This window comes from Myxocyprinus asiaticus, chromosome 23 (genome assembly GCF_019703515.2).
Source record: "Myxocyprinus asiaticus isolate MX2 ecotype Aquarium Trade chromosome 23, UBuf_Myxa_2, whole genome shotgun sequence".
NCBI classification, from domain to species: Eukaryota; Metazoa; Chordata; class Actinopteri; order Cypriniformes; family Catostomidae; genus Myxocyprinus; species Myxocyprinus asiaticus.
Window position 1 is genome coordinate 33,119,931 of NC_059366.1, and position 14,719 is coordinate 33,134,649.

Below are 14,719 nucleotides of genomic sequence, written 5' to 3' on the forward strand. Positions count from 1 at the left end.
AACTCAGAAATTCAACTAAAAATTCAAATAAATTTTAACCTAAGTGACAGCTGAGACTGTGTTCTTGGCCCAACAAAATGCTGACTAAATAAAAATAAAAAAAAAATACTAAACTCAAATACTTTTATCAATACTTTTATTCTGCTGAAAAGTTTGTATCTAAAACATTCAAACTCCTTAAATAAATCCTTGGGGGCTTCTTTTCTTTTATTATTTTATTTTTCCTCATTTGAAAGTGTCTGCTAAATGACCCAAACATAAATCTGATATATTGCCATATATGAACTCACACATATACATACACCGTTCAGCCACAACATTAAAATCACCTTCCTGATATTGCGTAGGTCCCCCTCGTGCCACCAAAACAGCGCCAACCCACATCTCAAAATGGTATACTGAGATGATATTCTTCTCACCACAATTGTACAGAGTGGTTATCTGAGTTACCGTAGACTTTGTCAGTTCCAACCAGTCTGGCCATTCTCTGTTGACCTCTCTCATCAAAAAGGCAATTCCATCCACAGAACTGAACCTCACTGGATGTAATTTTTTGTTTTTGGCACCATTCGGAGTAAATTCTAGAGACTGTTGTGCATGAAAATTCCAGGAGATCAGCGGTTACAGAAATACTCAATCCAGCCCGTCTGGCACCAACAATCATGCCACGGTCCAAATCACTGAGATCACATTTTTTCCCCATTCTTGGTTGATGGTTGATGTGAACATTAACTGAAGCTACTGACCCGTATCTGCATGATTTTATACACTGCACTGGTGCCACACAATTGGCTGATTAGATAATCACACGGATGATTGTTGGTGCCAGACGGGCTGGATTGAGTATTTCTGTAACCACTGATCTCCTGGGATTTTCACACACAACAGTCTCTAGAATTTACTCAGAATGGTGCCAAAAACAAAAAAACATCCAGTAAGCAGTAGTTCTGCGGATGGAAATGCCTTGATGAGAGGTCAACAGAGAATGGCCAGACTGGTTCGAACTGACAAAGTCTACAGTAACTCAGATAACCGCTCTCTAAAATTGTGGTAATGGGTATGTGTGTATATGCTATATGCTGTTAGTATCACGCTTCAGTATTATTGGTCACAATTTAAAAATACACACAAAATGATCTCACACAGAAATACTCATTTATTGTTCTTTAAATTACAACTCCTGAAATGGAAATGTTAAGGCCAGTTCACACTGCTACAACAAATGCCAACAAACACCAACATCCAACACTTGTTGGGTTTTGTCGGATCAGTGTGATCACCCTGCTGGCGTTTGTTGGCATTCGCTGACGTCTGTTTTCACCGATTCAACACGTTTAATCGGTGTTTGTCGGGTCTAGGAATGTTTGAGCAGTGTGGTATGATCTTCCAACTAACTCTGACTTCATCGCAAACCGTTGCCATGACAATGAGGTAAGCGTCCCTGTCAACTCAGAAAATGAATGCACTGGTAGAGCACCTACATTGGTAGAGCAGGAGAAACACAATCACGAATAACAATAAAAATTTTGCAAACTTGTTAAAGAATTCAATTCCTTTCTAAATATAACATTTTTTGTTACTGTTGGGTTCAGCAGTTTGTGTGGATGACACACGTGAGGGAATACGTAAAAATAGGCAAGACACGGCCAGAGATTAATTTGTGCTGAAGCGCTCTTTTCACTCCCATGAAAAACAGATCCTTTATTTCTCAATATTATTGCTGTTTCTGAAGAACTGCATTAATATTAATTTATACCTGCAATAATATAAAATACTAACTTTCCCCACATTTTGGGACAAACCGCATGTAGTGTTTTTTTTTTTTTTTTTTTTTAAGCTTGATTGCTGTTCTTCATCGGAACTCGGAATTAAGTTTCCAGCAAACACAAAACGTTTTTAAAATGTAGTTGTGTTTAATAGGTTATAGCCTAATGTCTCTACATGCTGAACACGTTTAATCAAATGCACATAATATTTATATATTAAAATCGCACATGTTTGGCTTCATTTGCAACCTCTTCCTTGTCAGTCGTCTTCAAAGGCGAACTACAACATGCAAAGACGCAAGTTTGTTGGATCAGTGTGAGCACGACAGTTTTTTTTCTCAGCATTCCAAATACAACAGCCAACTTTAGAATGTTGGAAGTGTTGGTGTATGTTGCCGTTTGTTGGGGCAGTGTGAACTGCCCTTAAGAGTACTGCTAAAGTGAGCTTTTTATAGCAGGGCCTGATATGTTGAGATATGATGTGTGCCTGTGCATATTTTAATACATTATTATTCATATGCAAGATAATGACAAACAAGTTCACAATAGCCTTGGCTACTTACGCAGCTCTTGCCCTGTGACTGATATAGCTCCTTGAGTTGCTGCAGTTCCTGCTGTAGTGATGTCACAAGGCTTTCTTTCTCAGTTACACTGGAAAACAACATCAAAACCACTCATCACATAGATCAAGAGACTCTTTATTATGGAACAATCTTAATGTAGTGGTCAGGTATGAAACATGGAGTAGGCTTTAGTAGGAGTGAATATGCACCTCTTAAGTAGTGACTCCATTTTGGTTGTGTTGTCTTCCATCTGTAGAGAAAAAGTGTGTTATCAGACATGGTCAAATGGACCTAAATAACTTTTATGGTAACTGACAAACCTGAACAATAATTTAATTATTTTTAACATCAGTTCAAAGACCCATTGAAATCAATATTGAAGTTTTGTGGCATTTAGTCCATGTCTATCCGCTTTGAAGCCATCTATTTTCTATTTGAGTACTCCTAATAGTTGACAAAATGTACCTTTAGCATATACTAAATGCATTTCGAATATGCAGTCTCTCTCTTCCGGGAAAATGGACAGAGAAAAAAATAAAAATAAATATTGACTCAAAATGACTCATCTTGAACAACTCAGATTTTTGTCAAATCATATGCTCTCTAGAATGAGAATGTCCTTCTAATAGTACTGCCAGCCAGTGGTAACTAAATTTATCTAAAGCCTATAGGCTATTTTTTTAGAAAAGGGATAATCCCATCGATATGTCCCACACAAACTTCCTGTTTCAATAGGAAACACATCAACACAGGAAAGAAAACCACACTTGTCAAGCAATTTCATGGAATCTTTTAGATCTACCAAATATACTAAAGACCATTTCAAGGACTGTTCGTTGGCGACGTCAAATGACGTCACTGTTCCGTGAACATTTCCTGCTCGTCAAAAAAGAAAAAGAGACCATTTAGCAGAGATGGGCCACTTATATGAAAATGATTGAAAGAAATTGGAATGTCCAACAGCAGCAAAAAAAATACAGCTTCTTCACCACTGCCTTTAAACTCTGAGCGCGGATCTCCTCGGGAGACCGGTCTCTACCTGCTGGCATCTTCGCGGGTCAAGGAACGGAGTGGTGAGTGTCAGGCACGAGTTAGATGTGACACCAAAGATTGGAGCACGCGTTGCGGCCGGGGCGCTCGAGTGAAGCTGAAGCCACACGCGCCTCGGACCAATACAATTTTACTGCTTATTTGAAATATGTTCTTTTATCGTAATCCTGACCAACCGTTTTGGAGATTTCGGTCTTTCCCCATTCAATTAGAAAGTGCAGCTGAAAAACGGCAGCTGAGTGGACTGACTTACTTTGAAAAAGAGACTTTGTTGAAAGGATCCGGAAATACTTTTGGACCATTCTAATTTATTTGTTTTTGTTTACATTCTTGAAATGGTCTATATGCTTATTTAGTATTGTGTTCAATTTTAAATAAACGCAATCCTGTGCTCTTTAGCAAAGATTTATTTAAGCTTTCTGTGGAGCATTCAAAGAGAATAACACAGAATATGCACTTACTCTAGTGTTGCACTGTTCTTTACACTGTCTCATCTCATCCTCAAATGAAGCCACTCGAGCTTTCTCTTCTTTCAAACTACAGGAACAGGAAAAAACAAAACGCATGACAATTAGAAACAGCTTAAAAAATGTGTTTACTTAAAGTGAAAAACAGAATCTGATGTTGTTGCTTGGAATACAAATGATGCATACCTTTTTTGTAGCTTTTCCAGCATTTCTGTGTTTTCAAGCTATGAATAATTGAGCAAGCAAACTGTCATGAATATTTATGTCTGAATTTGAATATATTGTGAGGTTTACAGTTCTGACATGATAAACTTACTTTGTTGAGGTTAGAACTTTGTTCTTTAACCTGCTGAAGTTCTTCCTGAAGAGCTGCTATTTGGTCATCTTTTTCTTTTATGCTTACATAAAAAATAAAAAAAAGGATGAAAAAAAAAATTACCATCATTAAAATAAACTAAGTTCTACAAAACTGTATTAGTGCCGTAGCAGAAAACATGCACATTATACCTGCGCTGCAAGCACTGCACATCTGCTTTGTTATCCACCTGAGTGGGACATGTGATCGGTTCAAATCAGACAGTGAAACAGAAGAAAATTAAAAGAAACATGTGCAAATACATTCCAGGTTCAAGTTTATTAATGGTTAATCAAATAATGAAATATTAAAATGAGCCAAAAGTGTCTAAAAATGCCTTCACCTGATTGGCGATAGTGTTTTTGAGTTGGGTCAGCTCTTCTTCAAGAGTTGAAACTCTACTCTCTTTCTCCTTCAGACTAGAGATTAAACAATGAGTGTATGTGAATTCAAGTTCAACTAAATGTTATGTTGAAAGGTTGTTGTGAATTTTTATTAACTAGGAAGATAGATGCAGACAATAAATCTCACCTGCTCTTTGCTTGCTCCTGTTCAGCCATCAAAGCCTGTATTGACACATGCAAATGTTTATCAAATTACTGTTTCACAACTCATACTGTATATTTCGATACAGATGAAAAGTTAAAGGAAAAGTTCACCTAAAAATGAAAATTCTCTCATAATTCACCCTCATGCCATCCTAGATGTGTGACTTTCTTCTGTGGAACACAAACAAAGATTTTTAGAAGAATGTCTCAGCTCTGCAGGTCCATTCAATGCAAGTCAACAGGGTCCAAAACTTTGAAGCTCAAAAAAGCGCATAAAGACAGCATAAAAGTAATCCATACGACTCCAGTGGATAAATCCATATCTTCAGCAGGGATATGATAGGTGTGGGTGAGAAACAGATGAATATTTAAGTCATTTTTTTCCTATAAATTCTCCTCCCTGCCCAGTAGGTTGCGATATACACGAAGAATGCAAATCACCAAAAACAAAAAAAGAACTTTTACAAGAGAAGAGCGCTTAGGAGGGCTGTTTGAAAGTGGAGATTTATAGTAAAAAAGGACTTTAATATTGATCTGTTTCTCACCCACACCTATCATATCACAGTCTTATGGAATACTTTTATACTGCCTTTAAATGCTTCTAAGGTTTAGACCCTGTTGACTTGCATTGTAAGGACCTACTACAGAGCTGATATTTTCTTCTAAAAATCTTTGTTTGTGTTCAGCAATAGAAAGTCATACACATCTGGGATAGCATAAGGGTAAGAAAATGATGAGAATTTTCATTTTTGGGCGAACATTTCCTTTAATATTAGGGCTGTTACAGTCACGGTAAGTGGTGTCTCACTTCTGAATTGTGGTTCTGTTCTTTGTTCTGTCTTGCCTCCTGCAGCTGCTCTCTCTCCATCTGTGTCTGCTTCAGCTGGCTCTGCAGACTCTCCACCTGTCCGGCACGCTCTTTCAGTTCTGCCTCCACACTGGCTACACGAGTTTGTGCCTCTAATATAGTACATTAAGGAAGACAAGAGGTACATTTTAATGTGTACATCTTTTTGATTTAATTTGTGCAATACAGGGTTCAAATAAAGGGGGAAAAGTATGTAAGAGTATTTATACTGGAGGTAGCAGTATTTCTAATTACTAATTCACCATTTAGCTGACGCGTTTGTCTAAAGCGACTTACAGTACACTTATCCACACGCAACCTGATGTTACGTGTCTTAATCATGGGCACAATGGTGATACCAACCCAGATCTTAAACTATTTCACACTAACGTGTTTCTGAAGTAGTCTGGATCCACTTTACTCAATATGGTGCTACAGTGTGCTTCTTTCAAATGCTCTAAATAAGCAGCTAATGTTGAGAGTAAAAGCTTAAGATCTTAGCCCAGCACCCTTGTACTGTAATGTTGGGCGCTGACCTGCTAGATCCGTGGCATCATGCTGAGCTTGTTCCAGCTGCGTCTGAAGGCTGTTTCTGCTGCTTTGGGTCTGTCTGAGCTCCTCACTCACTTCCTCCAGACGCTTCTGCAGGGCCTGTTCACTACTCGCCCAGCTTGCCTGCAGGGGGACAAGGCACCATAACACACACACACAACGCAGGTTAGGTGTGATCATGAAACACCACTGAATTCTGCTCGAGTCTTTATGAAAAAAGCAGGTCTGATCATGATGCAAAGTTAAGATGTGAATTCTTTCAAATGTATTTGCATCAGCTGCTCATCGAAAAGGTTGAGGAGGTGCGCTGCTCCATTAATTCCATTTACAGTACATAAATTAAAAGGACATTTGGGTCTTAATGCACATTTAAACTACTTCTCAAAAGGGCATGCTGAAACAATGACAATTTGTGGTAATGTGGTTTTCTTTGTGTTTAATTTAGCAGAAATTCAATTTACATTTATGCACTTGGCAGAATTTTATCAAAAGCAATTTACAATGCATTCATTTTGGCAGTTTGTGTGTCCCCTGGGAATCAAGCCCATGACCTTAGCATTGCTAGAACCACACTCTAACAGTTGAGCTACAGGAGCACTAGAATTATCGATTATATCACAACAGATTACATCACAAACTTTAAAAATGGGAAATTTCTCATTGCAAGCTACAGAAATACTCTCAAGAGTTACACACTCAGATGTGTGTCTGGAGAGACGAGCCTTACTCACAGTCACCTATGTCTCTCCTGAGTCAATACAGTAAATAGGCTCAGTACACACTGTAACACAAGGCTGCTTTTTATACAGTGACATTTGGCGAGTCGAGACAGTTTGCTCCCAAAGCATGTGATCCGGAGAGTAAACTATGTCATGTTTTATCTGTGCTTCCAGTAAGTACAGGACCTCTTAGAACAATCAGACCCTCATCGGTGTATCTGTGTGAAATCATACTGCTCGGGCAGGCTCACATCCCAGATCGTTCTGAGAAGTGCTTCCCTGTAACACAGGCAATGTTCCAACCCACAGAGCACTGCTGAGCGATCAAACTGGTAATCAAACGTTCTGCCGGCATGCGTACAATCCCATTAGAAGAGGTACCAGCGCCGGGGGGTCAAAGCTTTTACCGGCAAGCCTAATCAAGATTTCTTTTAATAAACACACACTGATTGCGAGAAGCTAAGCTTGCCTACCTGTAGATGTGAAAGGCTGAACAGCCCAGCAAGAAGTAGCTGAAAACTCTAATGAGGCAAGTGCTCATGCTGGGAGATGTTTTATAAGAATCAGAGTGGCATTTTGAACTCTTTCATAAGAGGTTCTGCTTGGGCCCTTGTGCAAAACAGTGCTACTCTGCAAACTAAACAACAGGAATGATTGGCGACTGTGGTGCACAGCTCATATTTAGAAGGGTGAGCATCTGACCTGCAGCTGGGCCAGTTGTTTCTCAGCAGTGGCAGCTTTGGATTCCAGACTTTTCTTGAGCTGGTCGTCAGCCTGCAAGGCCTCATTCTTCTCAATCAGCTCTTTATTCAGTCGCATGCAGTCCTGACGCAGTTTGGCCAACTCAGCATTTTGTCTGATGAACAAAATAAAAATGTATTTCATGGTGAATCAGGATATTTAATGAGAAAAAAGGTAAAACTTTACTGTATCCATCTGGTATTGGTTGGATGGCAAAAAAGTGGGTGTTACACACTAGAATGGAGCCAGGTGGTACAAGGAGAGGGGTTGAAAAATAAAATATTATTTATTGTTATTACATTTTTATATTTTGTATAACATGCAATTATTAATCGTGTCCAATAAGATCAGGAACATGCTTTAAGAAAGTAAATGGGGTCGATGTTGATAATGTTGTTAATGTTGTTGAGTTTTTGTCCTCAACAGCCAGGACCGTCAACAGCATCACACATGAAGACATTTTGGTTGTTTTGTAGGGTAGTCCACTGTAACCTCATTGGTCCAAAGTTTTAAACATTAAATAAGTTCTCATTAGCTATCGTTTTCTTTATTTGGCTATGATTTTCTGTCATTTATTAGCAGAATGGAGGCTAAAGAAATTATTTGGCACGCTGCGGCAAGTAAAGACGAGGTGCAGGAGTTTGCTGTGGTCTCTGCTGAGAAACAATGTTTTGCACTATAAGGAAACAGATGAGTTACAAAAACGAGAAGTGAAAAAACCTATGAGTAAGACATTGGGTTTGGGAGGAGCTGTAGGTTCATACTTGCTCTCAGTTTGACTAGTGGCTTGGTTGAGAGCATCTCTGAGGATAGAGTTCTCCTGCTGTAGACGGGCCAGCTGAGCATTTGGGCCTTTCTCCAGCTGGTCCTGGAGAGCCAAGACCTGAGAAGAGGAATGGCTTAGATATTAGATAGGAAAATGCATCTACGTGTATTTCCTCAGTTAATTCGGGATGACTTCAAGGACTTACGATCATAAAATCATACAAAATCATTTTGTTTGGCCATTGACCCACAACACTTAGTTTACTAATTGAAACCACTAATAGTTCTAAACATAAATAATATTGGAATTATATTAATTAATTTTCTGTTATAGCTTAGTTTCCTGTACAGCTGCTTTGAAACGACATCTGTTGTGAAAAGCGCTATACAAATAAATTTGACTTGACTTGGGCCCTTGTGAGATATGTCACCTAAATATTAGGGCTGCTGAAGTTAACATGTTCACTTATGAGATTAGTACATCTAATGCCATTAAATGTAATTAATACAGTTATGCAACTACCTAATTTGACATTACAACGATAATGTGATTAATATTGCTACATTGTTTTTCTTCCATAAAAGAGGAATGGAATGCATTAAAACAAAATGCACACATTGGAAGAAAAACTATTTTTTACGCAAAATTCATAATGTGAGATTAATCATGTTAAAGGGATAGTTCACCCAAAAATTACAATTCTCTCCAATTATTCACCCTCATGCCATACCAGATGTGTATGACTTACTTTCTTCTGCAGTACACAAAGATTTTTTATAAGAATATCTCAGCTCTGCAGGTCCTCGCAATACAACTGAATGATGGCCAGAACTTTGAATCTTAAAAAAAATAAAAATAAAAAAAAAATCATTTACATAAAGGCAGAATAAAAGTAATCCATATGACTCCAGTGGTTAAATCCATATCTTCTGAAGCAATCCACCTTATTTTGCAATGCGGAAGTACGCAAGCGGCTGCATTTTCGGCAAATGTGACAAAGTTCCGCTCTCATTGACCGCAATGTAAATAACTAGAAGTATGATAAGACCAGAATTTAGTGATTTGGGCTTATAAACTCACACAACCACAGGATGTACAGCAGAATAATATGCCAATGTCAGAGAATTTTCTAACATCATCATTTTAAAAAAAATAAATAAAAAAAAAAAAAGAATGTAAAAGTGAAAGTGGAGATTTAGCTACACTATGTAACTTTTGACCCTCTAGCTGTTAAAAAATAAAACTGCATGTGTCTTGCAGAAGAACATAATTTTGGTAATGACTTAAGTCGTTCTTCGGCTCTGCTCCTCTGCGCGGATGAACGTAGTTCGAGGCACCGGTGTACACTGGATACAGGACATCTTATCAGAGCAAACGGACAAATAAGCAACGAAAGAAAGGAAAAGATGGATATCTGAAAACATGTCTTCTGAGCAGAAAAGTGCCATATCTTATTTGTTTTGACTTATTGGAAACATTGATGTTTTGAAATAAATGATGTTACAAAAGTTAGGCAAAATTTGTTAACATCAAGACACAGTGATTGCTAGTCTGATGGTTGTAAAGTTTTTATAACTGCAGGATATTCTGGCCAAATAGACCACAGTAGTAACTAATTTATAGATTGTCATTGTTACCAACCAGTGGTCAACATCATTTCAAGACTCACATGTCCTTGGCAAGCCTAGGACTAATGGATTTATTGATATAAATTATTGCCATTATAAAGAAAATACACAAGTGTGCAGACGTGTGTGTGTGTGTGCGATTACACAATTATACATAAACCATCTCAAATAAATATCTTACCTGTTGAGTAAGAAAAAAAGCCATCTCTGGGTCGCTTTTAAATCCTTTCAGATCTCGGAGTTGTCGCCACCTCTGAAAAGCCAAGCCGATGTTAATTTGGGTTTTATTACGGACTTTGCCACTTTCCCTTTTTGCTTGTAGACTCTGCTCTGTTCGGGGATTCTTTGTTTTTACAACCGGTGATTCCCCGGAGGTTTGCCATTTTGAATGATCTATGGTAAATTTTTCTCGTTCGTTGTGACAACATATTTTCAGCTTCAGCTACTCCCACACACGTGCTACAGTAGCCGGATCTTATTTTCTCTATGTATGGATATGATGTCAACACGTACGGGCGAGTGACGTTTGTATGCAATTTCCCGCGAAATCCATCCCGACAGCTCTAAAATATTTATAATATAATATCATTATTATAGGTTTATCAAAGTGTATTTGGGTAAAGACATGGTTTGGAAGATGGATTTTTGTCACGCTCTCTCGTTAATAAGATTTTATTTTTTAACAAAAAAAATTTACATTTAAATATTGATCTGTTTCTCACCCACACCTTTCATATGACTTCAAAAGACATGGATTTATCCACTGGAGACTTAAGGATTACTTTTATGCTGACTTAAGTGATTTTTGGAGATTCAAAGTTCTGGTCACTATTCACTTGCATTGTATGGACCTACAGAGCTCAGATATTCTTCTAAAAATCTTCATTTGTTTTCTACAGAAGAAAGTCATACACATCTGGGATGGCATGAGGGTAAGTAAATGATGAGAGAATTTTCATTTTTGTTTGAACTATCCCTTTAACAACAAAAATCATGAGATTAATAGTGATTATTTTAATCTACTGACATCCCTACTAAATATATGTTTTTCCAAATGTCTCCATAATTTGAGACTCATGCTGATTGTGCATCTTTACAACAGAGAGTCTATGCAGAGTACTCACTTTGGCATTAAGTTGCTGGGTCTCGGCGAGGTGGTCTTGATAACTGGCCTGCATGCGTGCTTGCAAGGCGATAATGTCCTGCTCTCGCTTGCTCAGCTGAGAGCTCAGCCTGGTCTCCACAGATGCCACCTTTGACTTCTCCACAGACAGCTCCTACATACACAAACACAGGTCATGATATGGGCATCTGGTGCAGGTGTAGCTTAGTTCTTAAACATCTGGGCTGGAAGATTGTAGTCAAACCCTACAACAATCACCACAAGACCCTTGAGCAAGGCACTTTTCCCCCATTCCTCCATGGGAGCTGTCCCTGTTAAAAATGTACTACAAGGGGCCATTCACACAGGAACGAGTGTCTTGTTTTCTTGTATTCCATCTGCACCATTTTTTTTTAATTGCTGGTCTATGTGTACACATATCAGACAAATGTTTTTAGCTGCATTTTAATACACTGTGTTAGTTAAAAACAATTACCAGAATATTTGAAAGAAAAAAGGCTGCATTCTGTTCCATTCCTATGACTAGCTGTTCATGCTTGAATTTGCAAGAATTTGCCTGTGTGAATGGCTCCCTAAGTCGCCATGAATAGAAGCATGAGCCAAAAGATAAATTAGTATTTAGTAGTTTCATTTTAGTTAGATTTAACTGATTCATTTATTTTTATTGTGTTTTAGATTGCATGAATGCTTAAGGCGTTACCTTATTCAGTTCTCTAAGACGGCTCTTAGCAGCTGCTGCATCCTCCTGCTCAGCTGCCAGCTGCTTTTCCCGTTCCTCCAACTGTTTCTTCAGTACTGCTACCGGATCACCCTTCTGTGTGGCCTATAAACACACATGCAGAGCTCTGTTTACAATAACTTCCTGCTTGAGTGTAAATGAAGTGAGAAGCATATGGGATGTATCTATATGAAAATAAATCCTTTTTATGATGAATTTAAATGAATTAATTTGGAAATTTTCAACAAAACACCATCATAGAGGAAATAAAAACCTATAATCTCTAAATCTCTCAAAACTGAAATCTGTCTTCATATGTGATATTGTATAACTCCACTTAAAGCTGAAGTTTGTAATTTCTGCACTACTGGTGGCACTAAACAGGTTTCCAGAACCCTGTCTGCCATTGTTTGAACATACCTTGTGCCAGGTGTCCTGGATGATGCCAGTTTTATCAGACAGAATCTCAATGAGCTGCTGGGCCTCTCCTTCACTGAAAACCATACTCCTCACGGTGGACACCAGAGCCTTATATGGCAGGAACAATGGACTGTCTGCGGGGTCTGCAGCCGCCGCTAGGGAAAACATAAATAATTTATTAAGGAGTGTGTGTGAGAGAGTGAAAGACATCTAAATAACCTAAGAGGGCATGAGATATTAAAACAGAAATAACTGCTATCTTTGGACATGATTTAGTTGGAGTGCTGCCCCATGTTGGAGTGTAAGTAGGTATAACTCAAGGACATTAATCAGAAATCCAAAAATGCTTTGCAGCAGATCAGTCATAATTCGCACCAGGGTGTACACTAAACTCATTACGTAAATTCTCTAAACCACTTTATTTCAATCCTAAACTTTGCCTAAATACACAAACCATGACCTCCAACATCCAATCTGTCATGTTTCCTCCAGTTCAAATCAGCACAGTCGTGAAAAAAAAATGCTCTCTTCAAAGGAATATTCCCAGGTTCAATACAAGTTAAGCTCAATCGAAAGCATTTGTGGCATAGTGTTGATTACTACAAAAATTGATTTCGACTTATCCATCCCTTTTATTTTTTTTATTTTTTTTTAATCTTGGTTACTTTGAGGAACTTGCAATGAAAGTGAATAGGGCAAATCAGTAAACAGTTAAATACTCACAGTTTCAAAAGTATAGCCACAAGATGTAAACAAAATGCCTGCTAACATGATTTTGGTGTGATAACATTGCTTACTAATGTTTTCTGTGTAAAATAAATTCAATTTTACAACTTTGCTGAAATGACAACGTACTGTAATGCTGTAAACCCTAAAATTGACTATAAAAACAACAACTAAACAAATTTACAGCTCAAATCATACATGTGTTGTAACAGAAGAATTAATGTAAGTGCATTTATAAAATTATAAGCTTCACATTTCTGCCTTTAACCCATCCACAAATTGGCCCTATTCACTTCCATTGTAAGTGCCTCACTATAATCAAAATTTTTGCGTATTTTAAAGAAAAGGAAATTAAATTTCTGTGGTAATCAACATTATGCCACAAATGCTGTAGACTGAGCTTCACTTGTATTAAACCCAGAATATTCTTTTAAATGTTAGAACAGAGTCCAAAACAAGTGCAGCTTCACAGGCCATAACTTGTACTTGACAATACAGTTAACTTGACACTTGTACAGTAGTGTGTAAGTACTATCATATTGACTCATTTTGTTATTTAGACAGTGCCAGCATGGCAGGAGTGCAGTATGGCACCAGGGTGAGATGGCACTCAGGACTGGTGATAAACTTCTATTGTCTGGTCAATAAAGGCCTTTGTATGCTCCACTAATGGAGCAGCTGAGGCAAGAGTATTGTTTGAGCAGAGCTGAGAGCTATGCTCTGCATAGAGGAGTGTAACTCAGAGCCCCGGAAACCCACCTGAGCAATGGCACAAACTCTGTTTTTTTTCCACGGGTGTTAATACCACATCACATGTGAGTGGAAACTGTATAAAAACTGACTGTATGTGTATGTTTAAAGAAAGGAGAAAGAGAGAATGGGAGATGTCATCTGTGAAGTCTAGTCAAAACAGCATTATCTCTGTGTATAAAACTTTTAGAAGCATCCCGTTATTGTGCACTGAGGCCAAGCTTCCTTTAAGACTTACCTTCTCCTACACACAAATATAATTACTTTTTGCATTTAACAGGTCTAATCTTAGCATCTGCTACATTCCTAAAAACATTCCTCAGCATTTTCCTGATAATAAGAATAATGATTATGATGAAAATAATGAAGAAAAATATAAATTTTTTGGGTCATTATCCTGGATAGATTTAGTAAGGGTGGACAGGAAATTAATGGCTTCAAGGTTTTATGGTTTTAGTGTGGATTTTGTAGTTACTAAAGTTTTCAGGTTTTCTCTGAACCTGAGCATAGTTGAGTCAAATCAGCCTGTCAAAGTGCAGATCTCAGACTAGGAGACCCGATTTTTATATGTTAAGGCTGTCAATCAATAAAAAAATTTTAGCGAATTAATTACAGGATATGCCGATTAATTAATCGAATTAATCACAATTAATAAGTCATTATTTGCTCATAAAGAATGCATATAAAAATGCATAATAATTTAAATAAGTATACTATGTAGGACCTATAATAAATATATAATATAAATTGAAATTCAGTTTAAAATAAATTGCGTTATTGTGGCAGATGAAAAAAGCATTGATTAGACAATACAAAATGTGGTGTAAGAAGTCAATATATTGTTTGACAGCTACAGCTGACAGCAATCTGTTTTGCATTGAGTTAGTAAATCTGTCCTGTTCTCACAGTAGGCATTCTTGCATTCTGTCTGCGCTATTTTTAATTGTCGCTCTATGTACATGTGCGTGCCTCAGACGGAC

At 37.7% G+C, this 14,719-nt stretch overlaps 1 protein-coding gene across 2 annotated transcripts in view; it reads right to left on the reverse strand.

Moving 5' to 3' along the window:
• LOC127413976 (ribosome-binding protein 1-like) overlaps positions 1 to 14,719 on the reverse strand; it is a 28,521-nt gene that overhangs the window by 7,680 nt on the left and 6,122 nt on the right. For both annotated transcript variants that reach the window (XM_051651581.1, XM_051651580.1), the window contains exons 3-17: positions 12,264 to 12,418; positions 11,826 to 11,948; positions 11,127 to 11,279; positions 8,373 to 8,491; positions 7,570 to 7,723; positions 6,133 to 6,271; positions 5,558 to 5,709; positions 4,733 to 4,767; positions 4,545 to 4,620; positions 4,354 to 4,391; positions 4,163 to 4,244; positions 4,033 to 4,070; positions 3,841 to 3,916; positions 2,539 to 2,579; positions 2,330 to 2,417 (exon numbers count right to left, since the gene is read on the reverse strand). In XM_051651581.1, the coding sequence (XP_051507541.1) occupies positions 2,330 to 2,417; positions 2,539 to 2,579; positions 3,841 to 3,916; positions 4,033 to 4,070; positions 4,163 to 4,244; positions 4,354 to 4,391; positions 4,545 to 4,620; positions 4,733 to 4,767; positions 5,558 to 5,709; positions 6,133 to 6,271; positions 7,570 to 7,723; positions 8,373 to 8,491; positions 11,127 to 11,279; positions 11,826 to 11,948; positions 12,264 to 12,418 (1,469 nt within the window). The remainder of the gene's footprint in view (positions 1 to 2,329; positions 2,418 to 2,538; positions 2,580 to 3,840; positions 3,917 to 4,032; positions 4,071 to 4,162; positions 4,245 to 4,353; positions 4,392 to 4,544; positions 4,621 to 4,732; positions 4,768 to 5,557; positions 5,710 to 6,132; positions 6,272 to 7,569; positions 7,724 to 8,372; positions 8,492 to 11,126; positions 11,280 to 11,825; positions 11,949 to 12,263; positions 12,419 to 14,719) is intronic.